Genomic DNA, 22,054 nt, shown 5'->3' on the forward strand with positions numbered 1-22,054 from the left:
CAGCCTACCACAAAGCTTAAACAGTGTCCCAAATCTGAAAGCTTCTTTTTGCCACCATTTGTTCCCCACTGCCACATGCTCTTAACTCCTTACTCCAGTCAGCTAGCCTGTCCCTTTGAGCCACAGAAGCAATGCCCCTGTGGCCAAGCAAGAGTTTCCCATCCCCCATCACCACTGCAAATGAAAGACATGGCTAAGGGAGTAAGTTCACGTGGGCACATGAAGCGATAAGCAAAGTAGTGCTTATACAAAGTCTAGTATCAGTTTTAAGGGACTCTGAAAAGAGGTGGTTCATGCAACCCGCATCCCCACCATGGTCCTGAAAGCTGCTAGTTCCCCTTATCTTTCTTAAGCACCAATTCTTTGACTGAAGGCACACTCTGCTGTCCCATTTGCCTTCTCTGCCTCCCTGAATCTTTCCATCACCCCCAGGGGGCAGTACTGCCCACTTTCTCTTGGAATCACTTATCTAGATGCAACATTCCTATTGATGTAGCCTAGCATCATATTGTTTTTTAAGCTGCTGCATCACACTCTTCTCATGTTCAGCTTGTGGTATACTAAGATGTTCAGATCCAATTTACATGTACTGTTGTGAAGCCAGATGTCCCCCATCTATGTGAGTTTTTCATTTTTTTCTGCCTAAGTCTAGTATCTTACATTTCTTTCTGTTGAAATTCATTCTGTTAGCTTCGGCCTAAATTCTGATCCTCTTCTCTCGGGTATTGGCCACCCCTCCTAATTTGGTGTCATCTGAAAATTTGATAAGCATGTCCTCTGTTCCATCATCCATAAAGATGTTGAATAGTACTGGGCCCAGGACAGAACTCTCTGTCGCCCCACTGGTCACTTCTCTCCAGGATGAAGAGGAGCCATTGCTGAGCACCCTTTGGGTTTGGTCGGTCAATCAACAGATGCATCTACCAACAGCATTGTCTAGCCCACATTTTACGAGTTTTTTGCAAGAATATCATGGGAGACCTTATCAGAGGCCTTACTGAAATCAAGATATTCTATATCCACAGCATTCCCTTCATCTACCAAGCCTGTAACTCTATCAAAAAAAGATATAAGATTAATCTGGCATGATTTGTTTCTGAGAAACCCATGGTGATTTTTAGTGAACACAGCATTCCTTTCTAAGTGCTTACAGACTGTCGGTTGAAGGATCATTCCTGATATTGATGTCAGGCTGACTGGGCAGTAATTATGTGGTCTTCTTCTTTCCCCCCTTTTTAGGACAGTAACAACATTTACCCTCTTCCCGTCTGCTGGGCCTTCTATTTACCAGAAATTCTTGCCAGTGGTCTGAGATTATTTCTGCCAGTTCTTTTAATACCCTTGGCAACTCATAAAGCTTGTTTTCTGTACCTTTGATCATCTTGGACCCCCTTCTCTGGACACATTCTACCATATCTTTCTTGAACTGTGGTGGCCAAAAGTGGACACAGTATTCCAGCTGAGGTCTCACCAAAACAGAACAGAGTAGCACTACTACTTCCTTTGATTTGGACACTATACTCTTGTGGATGTAGCCAGGAATTGTATTACCTTTTTTCGCTGCATCACACTGTTGACTCATGTTTAGCTTAAGGTCTACTAGGATCTCTCAATCAATTTCACATGGACTGTTTTCAAGCGAAATGTCACCCATCCTATATTTGTACATTTCATTTTCCTACCAAGATGTAGTAGTTTATATTTACCTTGCTGAAATTCATTTTGTTAGTTTTGGCCCAGATCTCGTCTCTGTCAAGGTCATTTTTAATTTTGCTCCGATATGTTCGGAGCCCACTATCTTCCCACTCTCCCATTTGGTGTCATCTGCAAATTTGACTAGCATGCCTTCTATTCCATCATCTAAGTCGTGTGTGTGTGTGTGTGTGTGTGTGTGTATGACCCAGGACTGAATCCTGAGACATGCCACTTTTGTCCAGAATGAAAAGCAACCATTGGTGAGCACCCTCCATTCGATCTGTTAACCAATTACAGATTCACCTAACTGTTACACAGTCTAGCCCACAGTCCACCAGCTTCTCTGCAAGAATATCATGGGGGACCTTACTGAAATCAAGATATACTACATCCACAGTACTCCCCTGATCTACCAACCTTGTAACTCGGTTTTTAAAAGATAAGATTAGTTTTTCATGACTAGACTCAATGCATGAAGGGCAGTTTTTTCATTCTGTAATCTGACCTCGCTATGTGTAGATAGTAGCAGATAGTAGCAAATGGATCATGAGACCTCACATATTTACTTGTATCTTAGTCCTCCATCACTCAGGGATGGCTCCATAAGCCAGGAGTGAGTCCTAGAGTGGTCCCACAGCTGATGCAGCACTTCTGTTACCCCAAGAGAGCTTCACCAAAGATTTTTATTGAGTGTCCTCATGATGCTCATGATAACATTCAGAGGGGGGGAGAGGTTGAATTCTTGGCTATGTCATCATGTGTAACAAGTGAGGAAGAAGAGATGAGGTTTTGGGGGTAGCTACAGCAGGCCACCAACACTGATCTGCTCTGATTTCTTCCTGAGCCTTTGCTGTAAATGTTCCATATTTGTCATGTGATACAGAAACAAAAATGAATGTGCAAATGAAAATGCTATTTTCTTTCATTAGCTTCGCATTGCAAAGAGATTTAAACAGCTAAGTATTAAGGGCAGAGGGAGTAATGAGGTTGGTATACATGTGATCTTTTAAACTAAAGAGGCATGAAATAAATTTGGACAATTGGCTCTTACATGCAAAACATGTGCTCTATCACGGATCTCTGCAGATCACACTTCTTGAATGTGAGAAGAAAGGTAGAAAGGATTCAGTCACGCAGAAAAAATGTTCTGTATATCCTCAGAGACCCTCAGACTATTTCCGATTAAGAATTCTCCAGATTTGTTTCACATACTGATCTTGGTAGTGAACCATTTATTACTATACTTGCAGTGAATCAGTGCCTTTTAACTGATAATAAAGAATTATTCATTCTTCATGAATGAATAAGCCACAAAAAACTATTATTCATTACTTTTTAACAACCCACTGTTTAGCCCAATAGTAATGTCTTAACCAATGAGTTAATGAATAATAACAAATAACGTTTGTATTAGTGGATTAATTTTGAACACACAGAATAGTTGAGGAGCAAGTCTAAAGTGCTGTATGTGGTATGTGTGAAATATGTGTGAGATAGTAGACTTGCATACCTCCCAAAAGAGTTCGTTGCAATAGAATATGTTCTGACAGTCTTTTTGACTATAACTTGTTCTTCAGTCAGGTGCACACAGGTGCATAGAATAAATGAACATTTTAGACATGGAGAAGAAGTGGAATATCAGAAGCGCAAGTAATATAGCCTTTTAATAAACTCATGTTGTAACTTGCAAAGTGAGACCTGTAAATCTCAAATGATGAAATTTATATGCTTGCCAAAATACATTAAGCTTGCACAATCTGTTCTGGGTTCTACCACGAGATCCAGAGGCAAGATGTGCACAATGATCAAAAGATCTTTTCCCAAATGTGCATTATGCATGATCAGATCTATTTTGCCAACCCTTCTGTTACCAAAAGCTGTAGTAGAGAGTGCCATGAATCTTTACTGTTCACTTCAGATATTTTATATATGATAACATTCCATTGAAGACAAACATTGCCATCAGTCTCTTTTCTCTCTCTCTCTCTCTCAATGAGTGTAAGGACCTAAGCAAAGCAGGTCTGTAAAAATGTTTTAGAAGGTATATTTATTTGCTTTTATCCATAATAAAGCAAAGGCCATATTATATTGTTACCATGACAGCTCTTGTCATTCTGCTCCTTAGTAGTAGTGGTACGTGGAAATACTTTTGCTATTCTATAATCTTTGGGGGGGGGGGGGTGAGGCAAATTGCAATTAACTGCCACAATCCTCATGATGTATTGCAGAAACACACAATTGCTTGAAAAAGAGCAATTTGGTTTAGGTTCTATTTATGGAGAGCTAGAAACTCCATAGTTGTGGCTATTGGAAAAAGTATCACTATGACTAAATGTTCTGTTAAACATACTTTATATGTAGCCTGGTTAATGCTATCTTTTTTTCTCTTGTAGATCATTGTTTTATTTATGTAAACCTATAGAAACTGGCTAGAATCCATACAAAAGCTCCAAAGATCAGGAGGGAACATGTGAAAAGTCTGTCAATAGTAGAGATTGGCTAGTTCACTGCTCATTCAACTGCATGCTAAGCATGTTGTTCAATGTTAGTTCAGCTACTGTATATGACAAGTGAAGCTGTGGCTTTGTACAGTGTTCCTCTTTATGCTACTGCTCTGTAAGCCATGGTTTGATTACTGCTCTTGGGCACTGTGTATAGTCTATCCAGCAGTGCATGTTGCAAAATTGATGACTTCTGAAAAAAATGACACACAAATTTCTGACCTACATATTACTAATGATTTATCACTGAAAACTACTGTAGATGTAAAACAGTGGTAGGGAACTTGGTGTCTTTTGGATATTTTATATCACAGCTCCCATCAGATTCAGCCAACATGACCAATGGAAAAGGATTGTGGGAGTTATTGTACAGAATATTTGAAAGCATCATGTTGCCTATCCTTGATTTAAGGCTCCATGAGACTGTTATTATAGTCTTGTTGTTGTTGTGTGTCTTCAAGTCCTTTTCAATTTATGCCTACCCTATTGTAACCCTATCATGGGATTTTTCTTTGCAAGATTTGTTCAGAGGCAGTTTGCATACATCAAGTTAAATTTAGACACTTGTAGCACCATCTAGTGGTGTCTTGATTTGACCTGGTTTGATATGAAGTTTTAATCTGTTAGATTCATTTCTTTTGAAAAAATGTGCGTAACGTGTGTGTGTATTATTTGATTATTAATACCTTACACAGATTTATATATTAAACCTCGTTTAGAAATATTACAAATGTTTGTTTACATTTCATAGCAGTTATGTAAAATAAAGTCCTCACATAATATAATTACACAAGTTCACTATTTGGTTTAATTTTAAAAAATCATTTTTCTGCAGGATGAAAATATGATCAACTTCATCAAGGGTGGCCTCAAAATCAGAACAAGTTACCAAATATACAAGTATGTTCCTGTGACATTGATCCTGTGGTATTATTGTATATTTCTTATTATTCCTCCTGCTTCTTCCAGGATAAATAATCATCCCCCTCTCCTGCAACCTACCAGACACCCTAAAACCTTCTCCAGGAGTCAGGAAGCCCCTCTGGAACATGTTTCTGTCACCACAGTAGATTTCAATAAGAGAAAACAAAAGCTGATTCTTCTGACATTAGATATAAAGGATACCATTACATCTTGTCCTATATATTTATTCAGGAAAGAACATATATAATGAGTCTATCCGGTGTTTGAGACTTTCAGCAGAGTTTGTGTTGTAAATTTTACTATCCTGAGAAGGCAGGTTGATGAGCTTGAGATATGAATTTCTCTTCAGCAGCCCCTCAGTTGTGAAATTCCCTCTTCAGGGAAGTCAAGTTGGCTCCCTTGCTGAGCCAAAACCTGGTGGCCAAAACTACTATTTTATATCACCTTTGATTAAAAAAAAATTAAATTGTTTTAAAATATTTTTATCTGTTTTATTGAACATCATTTTGAGCACCTTGGTGAACTGAAAAGTGATTAACATTTTTTAAAATAAACAAATACTAGTAATGCCTATAGTGCATTTCCTCACTCCCAGGACACTTAAGCTATAAATCTATACATATTTAATTGAGGAAAAGCCCCACTATACTCCATATATTATACTCAGTACACTCAGTACAGTGCTGGCATCCTAATTGTAAGTGTATCCTGCATTGACCAGATAGTTGGACTAGATGAACTTAAAGATACTTCAAATGATCATTCTGTGCTTGGGTTGCATGCAAAAAGTTGTGCTAAGCACAACATTTGTGCTTAGTTTATTTATGTATTGAATTTATATCCTACCTTTCCCCCAAAATGGGATTCACATGAAATATAGTTTCTTCATGAATGAGTTTTCAAAGCACACTGAACAGTTAAGTATGCTGCCAATGGTAAAGATGTTGTCTTGTATGTATTGGTGGATGATGGGTGCTGGTCTCTAGGAGCCTTCAGTGCCTCAGCTTCCCTTGCCTCCTCATAATGGGGAGTGGGTTATAGTTTTAAATTAGTAGGTTCTGTAAGTGTAAAGGAAATGCCAACAGGTTAGCTCTCTCAAAAATGACTGTTTAGTAGGAAAAATCATATAATGAACAAATGGTGATGATAAAAAGAAGTAGTCTGATGTCCTTCAGCTCCTGAGCACTGTTGTTGTTCAGCTCCCTTTCCAAGCATGCAAACCTATTCAATAAGTGCAGCTGCACTAGTTGAGATCTGAAGGAAATTCTCAATAAGAAAGTGATTGCTTTGTTAACTGAAAGGCCATTACATTTATAAAATCAAACTATTTTGAGTGCTCTTTTAAAAAAGCATATGGTCATATGTAAACTTGCACATTCACAGTTTACCATATAATAGTGTGTCAGGACAGTGAACAGCTCACCAGCATTGATGTAAAATGACAGCTGAGGCTGTACTGGAGAAGCATAGGAGTAGGTGACTCAATATATACTGTTAGCCCTGTGCTGAAGAACATCTGATGGGAACTAGCCTGGGACAAGTTCCTACCTATTTTCTGTTAACCTGTAAATTACCAAAGGTGCTGATGGTACTCAGTAACTAATCTAAGACATCTGAGCAAAAATAATTTGCAGCAAATTGTAAATTACCAAGAATGATGATGGTACTCTGTAACTAATCTATGACATCTGAGCAAAAAAAAGAAGAAGTAGAGTTAGACATGTGTGAGTCTCTAAAGTAATTGCAGTTTATAATGTTGCAGATGGATATATGTTCTGCTTATATTATTACGTGTTTTTAAGTATGATTCCTGTCAGCCCCTTTAACATGAAAACATATTTTTAATCAAAAGAGAATGTCATCAAGTTCTCCAGATGACCCAAGACAGCAAAAGCAAGAATGAAATCTACCACCAGTTTGAAGGGGGTGTGCAACTAGGAATTGGAGCATTCAATTTGGTATGAGTCTTCTACTGTAATTTCATTTTTGATTCACATATTTCTGCCAAAAGGATAGTCACTAATGTTGCCATTTTAAAAAGACAAATGAGATTATAATAATAATGTTGTAGGTTTGCAACAGAATTTTGGGGCAGATTACTATTCATACTTATTTACAATTATGTTGTTTCAAAGTAAATGCCAGTAATTACGTGTTCAAGTTATCCAAATGTTAGGGTGAAATATTTTTAGGATTTTAAAGATATTTTCTTTCTTTCTAAAGTTCTTGATTGTCAAGTATTGTATAACAACTGATAGAATTCTTCTTCCTCCTGTGTTGTAGATGCTGTCCCTTTTACCAGGAAGAATTCTCCGGCTTCTAGAATTTATTGGATTTTCAGGCAATAGGGTATGAAATTTTGTTTACACCATTATTAATTCTTGGATAGCTTAGATACTAACAGCGATAGGACAATAAATTGTTGATTAGCATTGATAGTATACATCCTGTTAGGCTTCAGCTGTCATTGACAAAGTTGTTGTGCTCTCAGATGCCTTTGGAACCATTTAACTTCCAGTTAGCACCAAATGCAGAAGAATTCCATATTGCCTTTTTGGTCCTATGTAACTAGGACTAGTTTCCAGCTTTCCTACTGAGTTTGGTAGAAATATCACACAGATCTTTAATCCTCTCAGCATACATGCCAGTGGATCCTTTAACACATTGGGCTGTGCCTATGGATGGCTATGACAATGTGGAAGAACTAATTTAATTGCACTATCTGCCAATGAATCTAGGGAGTTTATCACACAGGATAAAAAAATCCTAAGGAGACACGCAAAAGCATGATTGATTTTCAGACACATCGGGGTTAATGCAACATTAAACCAGCTAGAAAGTCAACAAAGTTAGATTCTTTTTACTTTGGGGATTTTCCAGAAGTAAAAAGAATTGTGTTTTGTCTCCTTTCTAGCCGGGTTAATGTCGTGTTAATGCACCTTAACAGCAGTGTCCTCTGAAAATCAATTGTGTTTTTACATGTCTTTTCTACTTCCTGTCCAGGTTAATGTTGGGTTAACCTAGACGTCGTCTGATAACAAATCTGCTTTTGCAGGGTCCCCCCCCCCCACTTTAAGTCCTATTTTTGCATAGGATCCCTCCCATGTGATAAATTTCTCTGAAGAGAAGGAGCAACATACAACATATGGAGGCATTCTCATTTCCTCATCCTTTCTTGTTGAGCTTGTGTGGACTATTGCTTTTTGAAGTGGGAGGAAAGAATCAGTGTGTACTGGTGTTGTCAACCTATGAACTATATGTTGTGTAGGCCAGATATTTTTGAGACCGGTTCTGCAGACGTACATAGAAAGAAAGTCAGTCAGTCATTGGAAGATAAATAAACAATTCTTGCTAAATTAAAATAAATAGTTTTGATAGCATACTGCTCCCAATTAGCTAACATAACACTTCCACCTTTATGTATAGTTCATTGCAATTATGAAAAAGCATAATTATGCAAAAGGCTGCCACAATTACTACTTTATCTTGGGAGTCATATTTCTCATGCCCTTCTTTTCCTTTCATTGGTGTTGGTAGAAATAAGAAAATACTGTGTCTTACCCTTTCCAATATTTGGTTGCTGATAGGAGCTAGGCCTCCAGCAGTTACGGGAAGGAGCTTCTGGTGCCACTCTGCGGGCCATTCTGTGTACTTTCACCTTGCTGCTGTACCACACTTATGTTTCATTAATTCTTGGTAAGAACTGGAAAAAAAACCTAGAAATCTATGAGAATACTGTATATTTTAATCACATCTCATGTATAATCTTTTGATGGGGTATTTTGTTACATCGTGCTTTCAGCAGTGTTATTTGTTCATATTCTAAAGTGGGTATATAGCATCTTGGATTAGTCATCACTAGTGATGAACTGATGAGCAGGAGAAGAAACCTGCTTAGGATAGGGGATGATGCTCAACTAAAGAAAAATGTGTTGTGGTAGGAAAGGAAGGAGACACCTGTACCAGGGAGGGCAGAGAACATACAGTGGGCCCTCAGTATACAAGGGGGAACCGTTCCAGATCCCTACGCGGGTACCAAAATTTATGGATGCTCAAGTCCCATTGTCCTCAATGGTGGTGCAGCCACATGGCCACGCTACCATTGGGGACAATGGCACTTTGACCCCCGGGCCCCCAATGCCTGCCTTGCCGCTCTTACTGTGGCAGGCAGCAGGGGGCTACTTATTCTTTCTTCTCCTCCTCCCTCTGCCTTTTCCCTTTGCTGGCTCTTCTGCCACTTCCCCCTTACCCCCCATATTCACCCCTTTTCCTTCTCCTCCTCTTCCTTCCTCCTTCCTCCTCTATGCCTTCCTGCCCCCCAAAGCCTCTCTCGCCACTCTCACCAGCAACGGGCTGGCTCCTCTCCCCCCGCTTCCTTTCTCCTCCCCCTGTTTGCCTCTGCCTTCTCTTCCTTCTCCTCACCTCTGCCCCTTTCCTCTTCCTCCTCGCCCCTGCCACCGCTGCCGCCGCCTCTTGCCTCATCTTCCTCTTCCTCCTCATCTTCCCCAACTCTTCTGCCCTCCTCCATGTGGGCTTGCCATCTGCAGATCCACAGATGTTAATTATATTTTGGTAGGAGCTGATCCTTTGTTGATAAACAAGTTAATAATTATAAGCCCTCTTAAACACAGAGAATTTTTAATTTTAAGTCTCAATGGGAAATTTCAGTACAGGAGTAACAATATATTTCCTCATATATATGAAATAGGTAAACTTCCTTGTAAAGCTTTATACTGATGCTGTCAGTACTAAGAGAGAATTTTGTTACTTTTATAGGAACAGGAGAAGCCAACCTTTTAGAAGCTGAAATGCTTCTACAGCCTTACCTCCAGAAATTTCCAAAGGTTAGGAGATTTTTCTCTTTATAAATGTTTATTTATTGTTCTTACAACTAGAAAGGTTATAATTTGTCACTTTCTTTTTCTCAAGGGTGCCATCATTCTATTTTATGATGCCAGAATAGACATACTGAAAGGAAATTTTGAAAAGGTAATATTCCACTTTTCTACAATAAAATCTGAGTTCATGTTTTAAGAACACTTAGTTTTAAAGAAACTTTTCTGGCAGTTAAACCAAACAGTTTAATAGTTTAAAGTAATATCAGTTAAATCAGTAAACCATCCCCTTCCCACAGGCTTATCAATTAAAAGATCTGATACAAGGGGGAAAGGGGTGGAGACAAAGGAGAGGGTGAAAAGCAAACACAGGTAACAGCTCTTAAAGTTACAAAGTTATCTTTCAGTCTAATATAGTTATAAATATTTCTTTCAGAAGAAAAAAATCTTTTCTGCAACACAATCACATCAATTCTTTTAACTCACTCTAAGGGGTTAGTCAGGAACGTTGACTCCCTAGATAACTAGAGCATTTTACTTGGGTTCTACAGCTGTCCTTGCAAGTTAATTTCCCAATTTAGCAGACACTGTACCTGTTCTAAGCTGATGAAAAAAACCACTCCTTCCACATTTTGGAATATACTACTAGATATGGACATTTATCTTTGAATTCTGTTAATCAGTGGTTAGATCTATTCCTGGTGTATATTACTTTGGAAAAAAGATAAAGGTTTCCTATTTGACAAGATTGTAAAGTTATGTCTGACAGTAAGGTGCAGTGCTCATTTCCATTACTAAGCCAAGGGAGCATTATCAAAGACCACCCATGATCATGGGGCCAGCATGATTGCAAGGAATGGTGTTATCTTTCCACTGAAGTGGTACCTATTTACTTGCACTTCTAAATGCTTTCAAACTACTAGGTTGAAACTGCTGAAGAAATGTAGTCCATACATCCTGAAATGCAGCCAGTTTATTAGAGACTCTGTGCATCATTCTGATTTCTCTGTTGTCAAGTTTCAAGTAACTTGTGAATGCATAAAATCACTTCAACCTGTTTGGTGCTGAGAATGAAACTGGATGCCATAGGTCACCCAATGCTTCATGTTCTCTGTGATATATTTCCAATTGTATGCTGTCAGTTCAGTGATGTCAAGGGGCTTTGGCTTTGGTAGGGTTCATCTCATTCTCACTGAGGCTGCAGGAGCAATCCACAACACATCAGTTAAGTTTTTGTGCCAATTTGTTCAAGGTAGAATCTCCAAAATTCTAAAAAAGTTGCAACTGTTGCTCTCCAGCCTTCTCTGTTTTTTAATTGCTAACTGGTCAAACATTTATCTTTCTCTCTTAAACCTATTCTATTCTAAAAATTCAGTTGCATGTATTATTAGAGCAGCTGTGCTGTCTGATCTGGTAAATAATAATAAGAAAAAAACCCAAAAAGATTTGGAAGAAGTTTCTGAGGATGACTGCTTGACTTCTGAGAAGCAAAGGCTTTCTAAGAGGAACAGTTGAAAGGTTTCTAGTACTCTTAACTTGTTTGCTTCCTTTTTTGGCCATGGCCACTTATAAATGATGTGTCTGATTGCTTCCCAGTAAACTGACTGATAATTTCTGCAGCGTCTGTCCTTCACATCTAGTAAGAATGCACTTGCTGCCCTCTCAGCTTTGAGCAGGGGGAACAGCCGTGTCTCATCTGCAAATTTGCTGTAGTTTTTCTGCATCATGTTTCGACCATAGCCTTAGGCATTTGCCCCAGTACACTACATTATGTGGGACATAAAGGTACCCCAATGGCCAAATGCAACAAATATGTAGGGACAATTTTTGTCCCAGCTATTTTTTGTAAAAATAGCAACTGTCATAGCAGATGGCTGAAATGTGAGCATATTGTTTAAAACTCTTGAGGTGACCATATTAAAAGATGCCCACTTAGCTATGTTAGTCTGTATGCAAAAGGATCTTGTAGCACCTTGGAGACTAACTGAAAAAGAGAAGTTGGTAGCATGAGTTTTCATAGATATAAGCCTACTTCCTCAGATGCATAGGTTAGAGTGGAAAGTCCAGAGACAGTCCTAGATAAACAGGCTGTGTTTGAAAATGTCCATAGAAATGCAAAATTTTGTGGATGTGGAAAAGAGGTGACAAATTCAATCTTAACAATGATTGTTGCGGACAAGGTAAGAGGAAGGATGTTGCCTAAAACCAAGGTGAATGGATAACCATATGAATGAATATTGGAATGTAGTGTGGGAAGCAGAAAGAAGTAGTAATAAAATGGCTTTGTAGATGTAATTCTTTACAAATTTTATGACAATGCAGCTCTGAGGTTCTAAAACATCCTGTCTACTGAGGATTAAACTTTAACCTATAGCCTAATGTATCTTATTAATTTCCAGTGTCCATAATCACTTGAACTACCTATGCTAGGGATATATTTTTGTACTCAGAATTCTATACATTTAATAGATCTATACGATAACAAATATACAAACCCCCCTTGCTTACATTTTTTTTGGTGAATCACAGCAATGAAAACATTTAAAGATATTTTCCCACTTGGCCCTCCCCTCCCCCATGCAAAATAGATTATTCTCTGGATAGATAGAGGTGTAGGTCACACACTATTGGGATTTCCCCACTTTCCAGCTGGTGAGGCAGGAGTCCAAAATTCTTTTTCAGTTACAACCATTGACCCCTCTTCCTTCTCTGTCAGGTTTTTATTCTTGCCTTGCCAGCTGGTCATGTTTTTTTCTCCCTTCATTAGTTCACACTGTATTTAGTTAATTAGATACTAGTAATGGAGGGAAATACTAAAAAGATGAGAGTAGTGGAGGAAGAAGCTGGCAAGATGCAGCCCTGTTCCAGAGCAAAAGGAAAAGCTGAGCACAGTGGAACCTGTAACTGATCCCAACTCACTGATTGCTACCCAGCAGATAGTGAGTCTGGAAGCTAATAAAACTAATTCAGACCAGATGTCCACAGCTCAGTAAGGCTCTGGTTATAAGGATAAAAGAGCATTAAAACATATTTTTATTACTTCTAGTGAAAGTGAGTCAAAGGGCATGTTAGGGATCCCCCCTCAGAAGAAATAGATAAAAGAAAAAGAGAGAGTCGATAAGTTAGTTGGGTCTGAGGGATGTAAAAAGCCAATAAAATCTAAAATTACTTTGTTTAAAAATTCCTGAGCGTGTCTAGTCAGGGAATCAGGTTTCCAGTCAAGATACAATAGCGACGGCTGCTTTGGGCCACCATGTTGAAAATGGAGGTTTGGCTGCAGGAGTTGGCACAAACTATAAGGCAAACTCTTCTGTGATCGGTGGAAAGAGAGCAACTTCTGAGCAGATGCAGGAGTTGGCTGACAGTGCTAAATATCAACAAAGGAGTGGGCTAGTCACAGGTTAGCTTGCTAATAATAATAATAAATAAAACTTTTATTTATACCCCACTTTTTGTTAAAACAATCAAAGTGACTTACAACAGTTAAAATATTGTAGTACATCCATATATACAAAGTAATCCCCCCTTAAAAAAGATTAAATAATATAAGATTTAAAATTGCATAACTATTAAAAAACAATAACAGTGGCAGAGTCATCACATATATATGGAGGAATCACCACATGGCCTAGTAGTTTATTCTGGAAAAGATCGCCAGAAGAGATCCATCTTGACAACTTTCTTGAAGCTGTCTAAGTTGGTAATTTGACGGATCTCGTCTGGCAGGCGATTCCATAGACTGGGAGCGATTGCAGAAAAAGTCCTCTGGGAAGTCGCAGTTAGTCTGGTTTTTATAGGTTGCAATAAATTCTTCCCAGAGGATCTAAAGTACAGGGCGGGTTATATGGAAGTAGGTGATCCCTTAGATAAGTTGGGCCCAAGCCATGTAGGGCTTTAAAGGTGATAACCAACACCTTGTACTGTGCCCGAAAGCTTAATAGGCAGCCAGTGGAGTGACTTTAGTATTGGTATTATATGGTCACTTCTAGATGTTCCAGTAATCAGTCTGGCCGCCATATTCTGTACCATTTGAAGTTTTCGGACTAGGCACAAGAGTAGCCCCATGTAGAGCGCATTGCAAAAAGCAAGTCTTGAAGTTACCAGTGCGTGTACTACAGTTTCGAGGTCCCCTAGTTCCAGGAAAGGGCACAGCTGGCGTACCAGCCGAAGCTGATTACATGCATTCTTGACCGTCACATTTGCCAGACTTAATAGCGTTGATATTTTGAATTCTAGGCTCAGGTAACATTCCAGGAATGCATTAAAGCGCAGCAAGAGTGGAGACAGATCCATCATCTTTGCTACTGGGAGCTGATGTGGTGCTACTCCTTTCAGCAGAATTGGCTTCAAGCATATCGGTATGCAGATCTGCTTTGCAAAGAAAGCAGGTGGTCAAAGGTAAATGGGGAACTAGTTATTGTAATGAAGTGGTGAGAGCTACTTCATATTTACACCAGGTACTAACATTCCCAACACAAGCTCCCCCATAAATTCCACCAATTTAATTTATCTATTGAAATGTAAGTATCTAGATGTTGTGGCAGCTCTTATTACTCCTCTCTGCTGTGACTTCAGACTTGGCATTGGCCTATGCTAAAATTCATTTAAATTTAAATCATCAACTGAACTACAGTGACCACCTAGTGGAAACTGAAGTGAGGACTCTGGAGATTGGATTTGCACAGGCTGTTGGTTTGCTAAAAAAATGAGAGTGATAGCTGTTCTTTTGACTGTCAACTGGAGTTCTATGAACATATGCAAACGTCCACAAACATCCATGAAATTCCAACTGGTACATGTTTTAGTAATTAACTTAATATGTGCATGATTAAAATCTATGCATTAGAATATCTACAGGCTGAACAATTATTTAATTTATCTAATGCATTTTTCAACTGAATCCATACGTCAGAGTTTGGCTTAATCTAATGATTTTAAAATGTGAAAGTATTAATACTAGTTTAAAGTATTAGTTTAGAAAATTCCTTATACAAGTAAAATTATTCAAGGAAAACATGGCAAGTTCAAAAATATATGCAGAAGAAGATGTTTTAAGACAACCTGAAATCATTTGTAAGTCTTACAATATTAGACCTTCATATCATAAGACTATTAGACCCTTGAATAATTGTGTTGCAAGAAATTATCAGTTGCTTAATTATTTTGTTTTATGTTGGACAGGCAATATATGTGTTCCAGAAGGCTGCCATTCTGTGCATGCTTCCAGATTCTGATGTAAAAACAACAGGCGAAGACATTGTAGCTTTGTTTAGGTAATTTTGCTTTATTTTAGTATTGGAAGTGTAATTTTGCTTTATTTTAGTATTGGAAGTTACTCAAACTAGGTCTAGAAGTAATTGCCTTTTGATGTACATGGCTTGATGATCTCATTTTAATTTTGTTTTTCTTGTGTCATTGTCACAAACCTGCACAGAGAAAAATTGTGTCAGAAGAAAAGAAATCCTTTGGGATTTGCTACAAAGTCTCTTCTGTTACTTGTATCCTAGTTATTTATATTCCAAAGTAGAGATTTTAATGGAGAAATTACTTTAATAATAATAATAATAATAATGATAACAACAACTTTTATTTATATCCCGCCTACTCTGATTAGGATCGAGGCAGCTTACAGCAAAAACAATCTGATACATAATAAAACAACGGTACTCAGTAACCCCAAATTCTACTCCCCTCCCCCCAAAAATAACAATTAAATCATGTATACATTTTAAAAAATACATTAAAATCAACAAGATGGAGGATCAGGTGCAGACTAGTTGGCGAGGTGGGCTGGACAATTGTTGATGATCCATTCAGTTCAGTGGGTGGCTGATATGCTATTCTGGAAAGGCCTGTCGGAAGTGGTCCAAGCTGGTAATATGACAGATCTTGTCTGACAGGCCATTCCACAATCTGGGAGTAGTTTCAGAAAAGGTCCTCTGGGACACCGCAGCCGATCTGGTCTTTATCGGCTGCAACAAATTCTTCCCAGAGGACCTGTGGGCGTGGGGTGGATTGTACAGAAGAAGGTGATACCTTAAATAGGTTGGACCCAAGCCATGAAGGGCTTTATAGGTCATTACCAACAGCTTGTACTGTGCCCGGAAACTGAAAGACAGCCAGTGAGGTGATTTTAAAATAGATGTAATATGGTTCTTTCTGGTTTTACCCGCAACCAACCTGGCTGCCATGTTTTGAACCAATTGAAATGTCCGGACTAGGTACAAGGGTAGCCCCATGTAGAATGTATTGCAGGAGTCGAGTCGTGAGGATACCAGCACGTGTACCACAGTTTCTAGGTCCCCCGGTTCCAGGAAAGGATGCAACTGGCGTATCAGCCGAAGCTTGGTACAGGTCTGCTCTAGTCTTTTTGGGTAAAAGTTCTTCCTCGGATTCACTTGCTCTCTAGTCCTCTTATCATGGTTTGAGGATCTAGGCGTTTCAATGTATTAATAAATATAAATGATTGTTCTGGTTAAGCATTATTGGAAGCTTGTTTAACCCTTTGTAAATCTTAGGAAGTGAGCAGAAAATCAACTAGAAATCAGTCTTCTAATATCTGGATAAAAATATCTGGATATTAATTGTGGGTAGAAAACTTTTCTAGCATAATGTTTCTCAAGCATGTTGAACATTATCAATCTTTCTTGTTGTCTTTCCCTGCCCCTATTATTCTGCCCCTCAATTTACAATTCCTTTGCTTATTTTCTAGCAGTTTTGCTGGATCAAACTAATATTTATCAACAAGCATCACCTTGAGAATGTTATGGTGCCATTTTGGTTTTGCTTTTATTTGTCCCTTGCTCTCCAAAAATATTTGCTACAATGTGTTCATTTCCGTCTTCTGTTCACACCTATAGGTGTGTTCTAGAAACACGTGTAAAGAAAGGTGACATTAAAAAAATGTTTTCTGTCTTCTTTTCCAAATCTTTTGGCCTATTTCTGCTGCATAAAGCTAGTTTTAAGATACATACAGAACTGGTCAAAATGTATAATGTTTACAGGTTTATTACTCTAACTCAAGAAATCTACACTGTTTTTCCTCTTGCAGACAAGTAGAAGGTTTAAAGCAGAGAATTGCAGGAAAATCTATCCCAACAGAAAAGTTTGCTGTGAGGAAGGCACGACGTTACGGGGGTGCTCAGCCTGTGAAGCTAATAGTACCTGCTCTGGTATTTACAGCAGACTTACTTCAATCATCTTTTGAGTGACAGAGTAAATATGTATTTGTGTGTATGTTTCGCAGTGAATAACATATGTGGAGTACATTTTCCCTTAGCTTTATGGGGGAAAACCCTCAACCTTTTCCTTTGCCTTTTAATGATTTATTATTTTAATTATATCTGTATAACTGACTTTGGGATGAAAAGACTGCCCCTTCCGAAGGAGGAGTGGGGCTGCAGCAACCGCACACCGTGGTCTACATCTGTCTTTTTGCTAGCTGAAAAAGAAACGGCATACATCCAGTCCTTTTTGCGCCAGCAAAAAGCCAGCTTTTCTTCCCTGGCGCAACTGGAATCCAGCTTTTAGGCGCTCCAGGGGTTTATAAATGCCATGCCCCAGAGCACCCAGAAACCAACCACATCCGGGCAGCCAAGCAGCTTGAAGCCAGCTTCTGGCATTAGGGGGGCATGTATGTTCTGTTTGCCATGCCCCCAATACATCTGCAAGCCAACTTCTTATGCCGGTCTGTTTTGCACCTTTGTCTACCAATATCCATTTTAACTTTATGTTAAGTAAAAGATGGCTGTAGTGACCTTTAATAGAAAATGAAAGTAGAAGCCACCACCAGTTCAGCTAATGCTGTGTGTCGTATAGTTAGACACAAGCAGATGTCCTTGATTGAGGTACAATATAAATGTTCCCTTGCTTGAGGAAATGTGAATGATCACCTCCCGGATAAATCTGTCTTGTGTAAATACTGTACCTAGGTTATTCTGTTAGATAATTGGGGATTCAAATTCCTTCTGGACTGTGAAACCCCACTGGTGACCTTAGGCAAGTCACACATTCTCAGCCTCAGAGGAAGGTAATAGCGAACCCCCTCTGAATAAATAATGATAAGAAAAGCCTGTGATAAGTTTGCCTTTGAGACTTCGTAAGTTTGAAACAACTTGAAGACATACAACATCATCAACAACAATTGGGTGAATATATATTCTAATGAAACAACGTTCAGGGTATTCTGAAGGCATTTCTGTGTGTGGTGGTTAAAGTACAGAACTAGTCCTCAGTTACCCAATTTTAGATAACTAAGTTGACATATAATTATCTAATACTGTAGCAAGAGGGTTTTTCTTACAAGCTGCCTTTAATCATAATGTGATGCTGTTTATAAAACAACATAATATTTTCTATATATTCTTCAAGTATAGATTCACAGTGTGAATAAAAAATTTGTAATATGTGGTGTTATCAGTTATTCCAGTAACCGATAGGGAGGTTTGTGGTTGGCTGAATGCATTAATAGAAATGCTATTATCAGTTGATCATAAGAAAATTGTCATGATTATGTATTAATAGTTGTTTTGACATGATAAGTCACTGTTTCTTACACTGTTCACTGTTCTAGTTCACTGATAAGCGGTATAGACATGTACTTGCTATTGCTGTTGATATTGCTGTAGTGTGTTTCAGCTGATTTGAAAGAAATATTTAATAAAACATTAACAGTCCAGGTTTATTCACAAACTTAAATAAATGGATAGCTTTAGATATTAATTTTATAGGTCTATTTAGGGTTTGTTTGTTTGTTTCAGGAAATGATGTATGTTTGGAATGGCTTTTCAATTGTTGGCAAGAGGACTGATCTCACTGAAAATTTGTTAGTAACAATTGAAAAAGAAGAAACCAGTTTAAAAAATGAAACTAGTAAGTAATACTTTTAAATGTGAATCAAAGGTTATAAAGAAATATTTGTACAGAATCTTGCTGGAACATCTAAATCAGGGCGGGAATCATGTGGTCCTTCAGATGCTATTGAACTCCAGAAGCCCAATAATAATAATAATAGTACTTTTATTTCTACCCCGCTTTTTGTCAAAACAATCAAAGCGGCTTACAATATTAAAAATAATACAACAATATATACAAAATATCCCCCCTTAAAAAGAGAACTAAACAGTTAAGATTTAAAATTACATATAGACAATTACAATTAAAACAATAACGTTGGGCAGAATAATTACATCTATGTTGGTGTGTGTGTGTTATTTACATGGCTGAGTAGTTTATTCTGAGAAGGCCTGCTGGAAGAGATCTGTCTTAACTGTTTTCTTGAAGCTATCTAAATTGGTAATTTGACAGATCTTGTCTGGCAAGCTATTGCATAGAGTGGGAGTAGTTGCCCTATCTTCAGTGGTGAGGCTACATGATTCAGTGGCTACATGATTCCCAATAGGAAAAAGGTGACTGGTTGGAATGGACTATTGCATGTTATTTTCATTCTGTGTTGGGTTTCATGATAAAATACTACTTCCAGTACTAAACAGATATTTGTTTTAGTGTAACCATTAGTAGGCCTGTTTTCATACTGTACCTTGATTTCAATATGTTTTTGTATATCTGGTTTTTAGCAGTTTTAATTAATATTCAGGTTTAAATGAGTTAAATCCAATTTCTGATAAGAAGCTATATGTACCAAAAAAATTGGTTACATCCACTCTTGGCATTTGATAGCTCAGATAATACAGTGATAATTTTAACAACCACCATGATTATGTTTGGAGTTTAAAATCTGTTGCTGCTTTATTTTAAGATCACAATGAATACTACATGGATGACATCTGTCTACTGCAACTGCTAAAAGGGCTGTGTTTGAAACATTTAGGAAGACTCTTGCAAGCAGAGCTCTGCTTCAATCAAGTTATTCAAAGGTAAAAATGGGAAACAGAATTTAAAAATAGTTGCAGAAAACATAGAGCAGTATTCCTTTCTCATAGGTTTTACATATGGGTAATTGGATTTTACATCCAAGTCTTTATATAATTTCTTAAAATGCTGAATTCACTGGGAAACATGAACTCAGGATCATATTTGCTAGCCAGTTTTTAACTAGTAACTTTTAATATATATAGAATTCTGCTCTGTGTTATATTCCACTAAATAATGACATAATGTCCTTTTGATTTCTTAGTGAAAAGCAGCTGAAATATGATAATTACCTAGTTCCATATACAATGTATGAACTGGGTCTTCTGTACAAACAACAAGATGAAAGAGAAAAAGCAATAAGATTTATAGAAGCTGCAAAGTAAGTGGTAATTCTTTTTATTCAGCTATAATAGCGCAAAACCTTTGAGTAATTGCTTGATTAGGATAAATGTTTTAGGAAAGTGTTTTGGAATCTCAATATTCCCTCCCTCCCTTTCTTAATACTACATTATTGTTAAATTTGATGATTGCAAGCAAATAGTAATTACTTTAGTTGGTAAATGTAATTGTTATATTACTATTATTAAGCATCATTATCTGATACCCAGTGTTTCAGCTCCATTTCCAGAGTTTTCAAGGAGTGTGACTCTGTTCAACACAGACTGACTCCTGTAGCCCTTTGTTTTCTTTGGATTAAGTTTTTGTTTGTTCACCATCATCCACTCCATTACATGATATCAGATATTATTTGAAAGGGGGGAGAGAGAGTTGAAGGCCATCAAATTATATCAAATTTTATCTGCTTCAAACAAAAGACTGCTGCAATTTTAACAAATATATAGTAGGCCTTCAACTTTCATGGGGGTTATGGGTATAGGATCCCTGTGAAAGTTGAAAGCCATTAATATTTTAAGCCTCCCCCCCAAATATGCATGCTACAGGGTCTGCTGCTGCAAAAATCTCTGCCTTGTTCTCAGGCAGCCTCCACTGTACTTCTGTCACCTATGCTGTTGGTTTCCAAGCTTTCCAACCTGTGCCTCCTAGGATGACAACACTGCTGAAAAATCTCCTGCAGTGTCCTCTTACATCTCTTGGGGAGAAGGAAGACAACATAAAAGAGATTTTTGCAGCAGCTGTAGCAGGTCTGGGACGACTGTGCTGGTTCACCACCTCCTCTTCATCTCCTTTCCTGCCAATAGCCCTCTCCAGCCCATGGTACACGTGGTCTGCAACCTAGGCAGTTTCTACCTACTTCTTACCTACCTGCCCCTTTGCCTGTCTACTCACTTTTCCTCTCACCACACATCTCTCAGTGTAGAGAAGGATGAGACATTCACAGAAGCAAAAGCAAGAACAACTAGTATCCCTTCACCACCTTCACCACTTCCTCCTGTCCCTCTCACTCTAGCTGGAAGAATTGCTAGTTGTTCCTGCTTCTGCCTATGTGAACACTTCCTCTTCACCCCCTCTGAATGTATGCCATAACAGGGAGTGAGGGGAAATACAGATTTAATGCCTTTTATAGCCTGTCTAGAAACAGCAATAATGCCAGCTTCAATCCACAGAGCAGCATTAGGAACACAGCTAGGTACTTAAAAAATTACCTTAAAAAACATATGCTGGATAACGTCTAATATGCCCACCCTACAGGGGAATGACAGTATCTCAAGGGGGACACCAACTTCAGACATTGATTAACTGACCTTCCAGAGAGGGAAATACTTTTCCAGTATCCCCTTCAGCTTTAGACCTTGTGGCAGTTAAATATAAGGCAGGCCACTGGGGTAAATTATCTGGGACTTCCAGAATCTGATTTACTTTGTCTTTGATGCACATACACATACAAATTCTCAATAGAAATACATCCATTCACCAGGACAAGTAACACAGGTTAGGGCCAGAACAGAACGACATAAATAGCTGGCTTTGAGCCAGCTTCGGGGTGTGGCATATGAATGATGATGTGACACCCAGAAGTTGACTTCAGTTTGCCCAGCTGCCCACACATGGACTGCGTCCAGTGCTCTAGTAGCATGGCATTTATAAGGCACATGCCACCGGAGTATCTTAAAGCTGGCTTCCGGCTGCGGTGGGGCAGAAAAGCCAGCCCAAAAAAGAGCAGCTCTTTGCCATTCCTTTTTCAGCTGGCAAAAAGGCTGATAAGAGCCACGGTGTTCCACCTTCGGAAGGGGAGGCTTAAAGCCGCCCCTTTGGGGCAGTGTATTT

The 22,054-nt window shown here is 38.4% G+C and overlaps 1 protein-coding gene across 2 annotated transcripts in view; it reads left to right on the plus strand.

Annotated features, from left to right (window-relative positions):
* The window catches only part of LOC149323581 (tetratricopeptide repeat protein 39B-like), an 87,828-nt gene that overhangs the window by 60,900 nt on the left and 4,874 nt on the right, over window positions 1-22,054 (plus strand). For both annotated transcript variants that reach the window (XM_089489471.1, XM_089489478.1), the window contains 12 exons: window positions 5,032-5,096; window positions 6,973-7,078; window positions 7,404-7,469; window positions 8,708-8,816; window positions 9,897-9,964; window positions 10,050-10,109; window positions 14,192-14,353; window positions 15,137-15,228; window positions 17,007-17,127; window positions 18,715-18,826; window positions 19,713-19,830; window positions 20,091-20,207. In XM_089489471.1, coding sequence (XP_089345597.1) covers window positions 5,032-5,096; window positions 6,973-7,078; window positions 7,404-7,469; window positions 8,708-8,816; window positions 9,897-9,964; window positions 10,050-10,109; window positions 14,192-14,353; window positions 15,137-15,228; window positions 17,007-17,127; window positions 18,715-18,826; window positions 19,713-19,830; window positions 20,091-20,207 — 1,196 coding nt within the window. The remainder of the gene's footprint in view (window positions 1-5,031; window positions 5,097-6,972; window positions 7,079-7,403; window positions 7,470-8,707; window positions 8,817-9,896; window positions 9,965-10,049; window positions 10,110-14,191; window positions 14,354-15,136; window positions 15,229-17,006; window positions 17,128-18,714; window positions 18,827-19,712; window positions 19,831-20,090; window positions 20,208-22,054) is intronic.

The sequence above is a fragment of the Sceloporus occidentalis genome, unplaced genomic scaffold, assembly GCF_023333645.1.
Source record: "Sceloporus occidentalis isolate IW3139 unplaced genomic scaffold, rSceOcc1.0.p SCAF_1, whole genome shotgun sequence".
NCBI classification, from domain to species: Eukaryota; Metazoa; Chordata; class Lepidosauria; order Squamata; family Phrynosomatidae; genus Sceloporus; species Sceloporus occidentalis.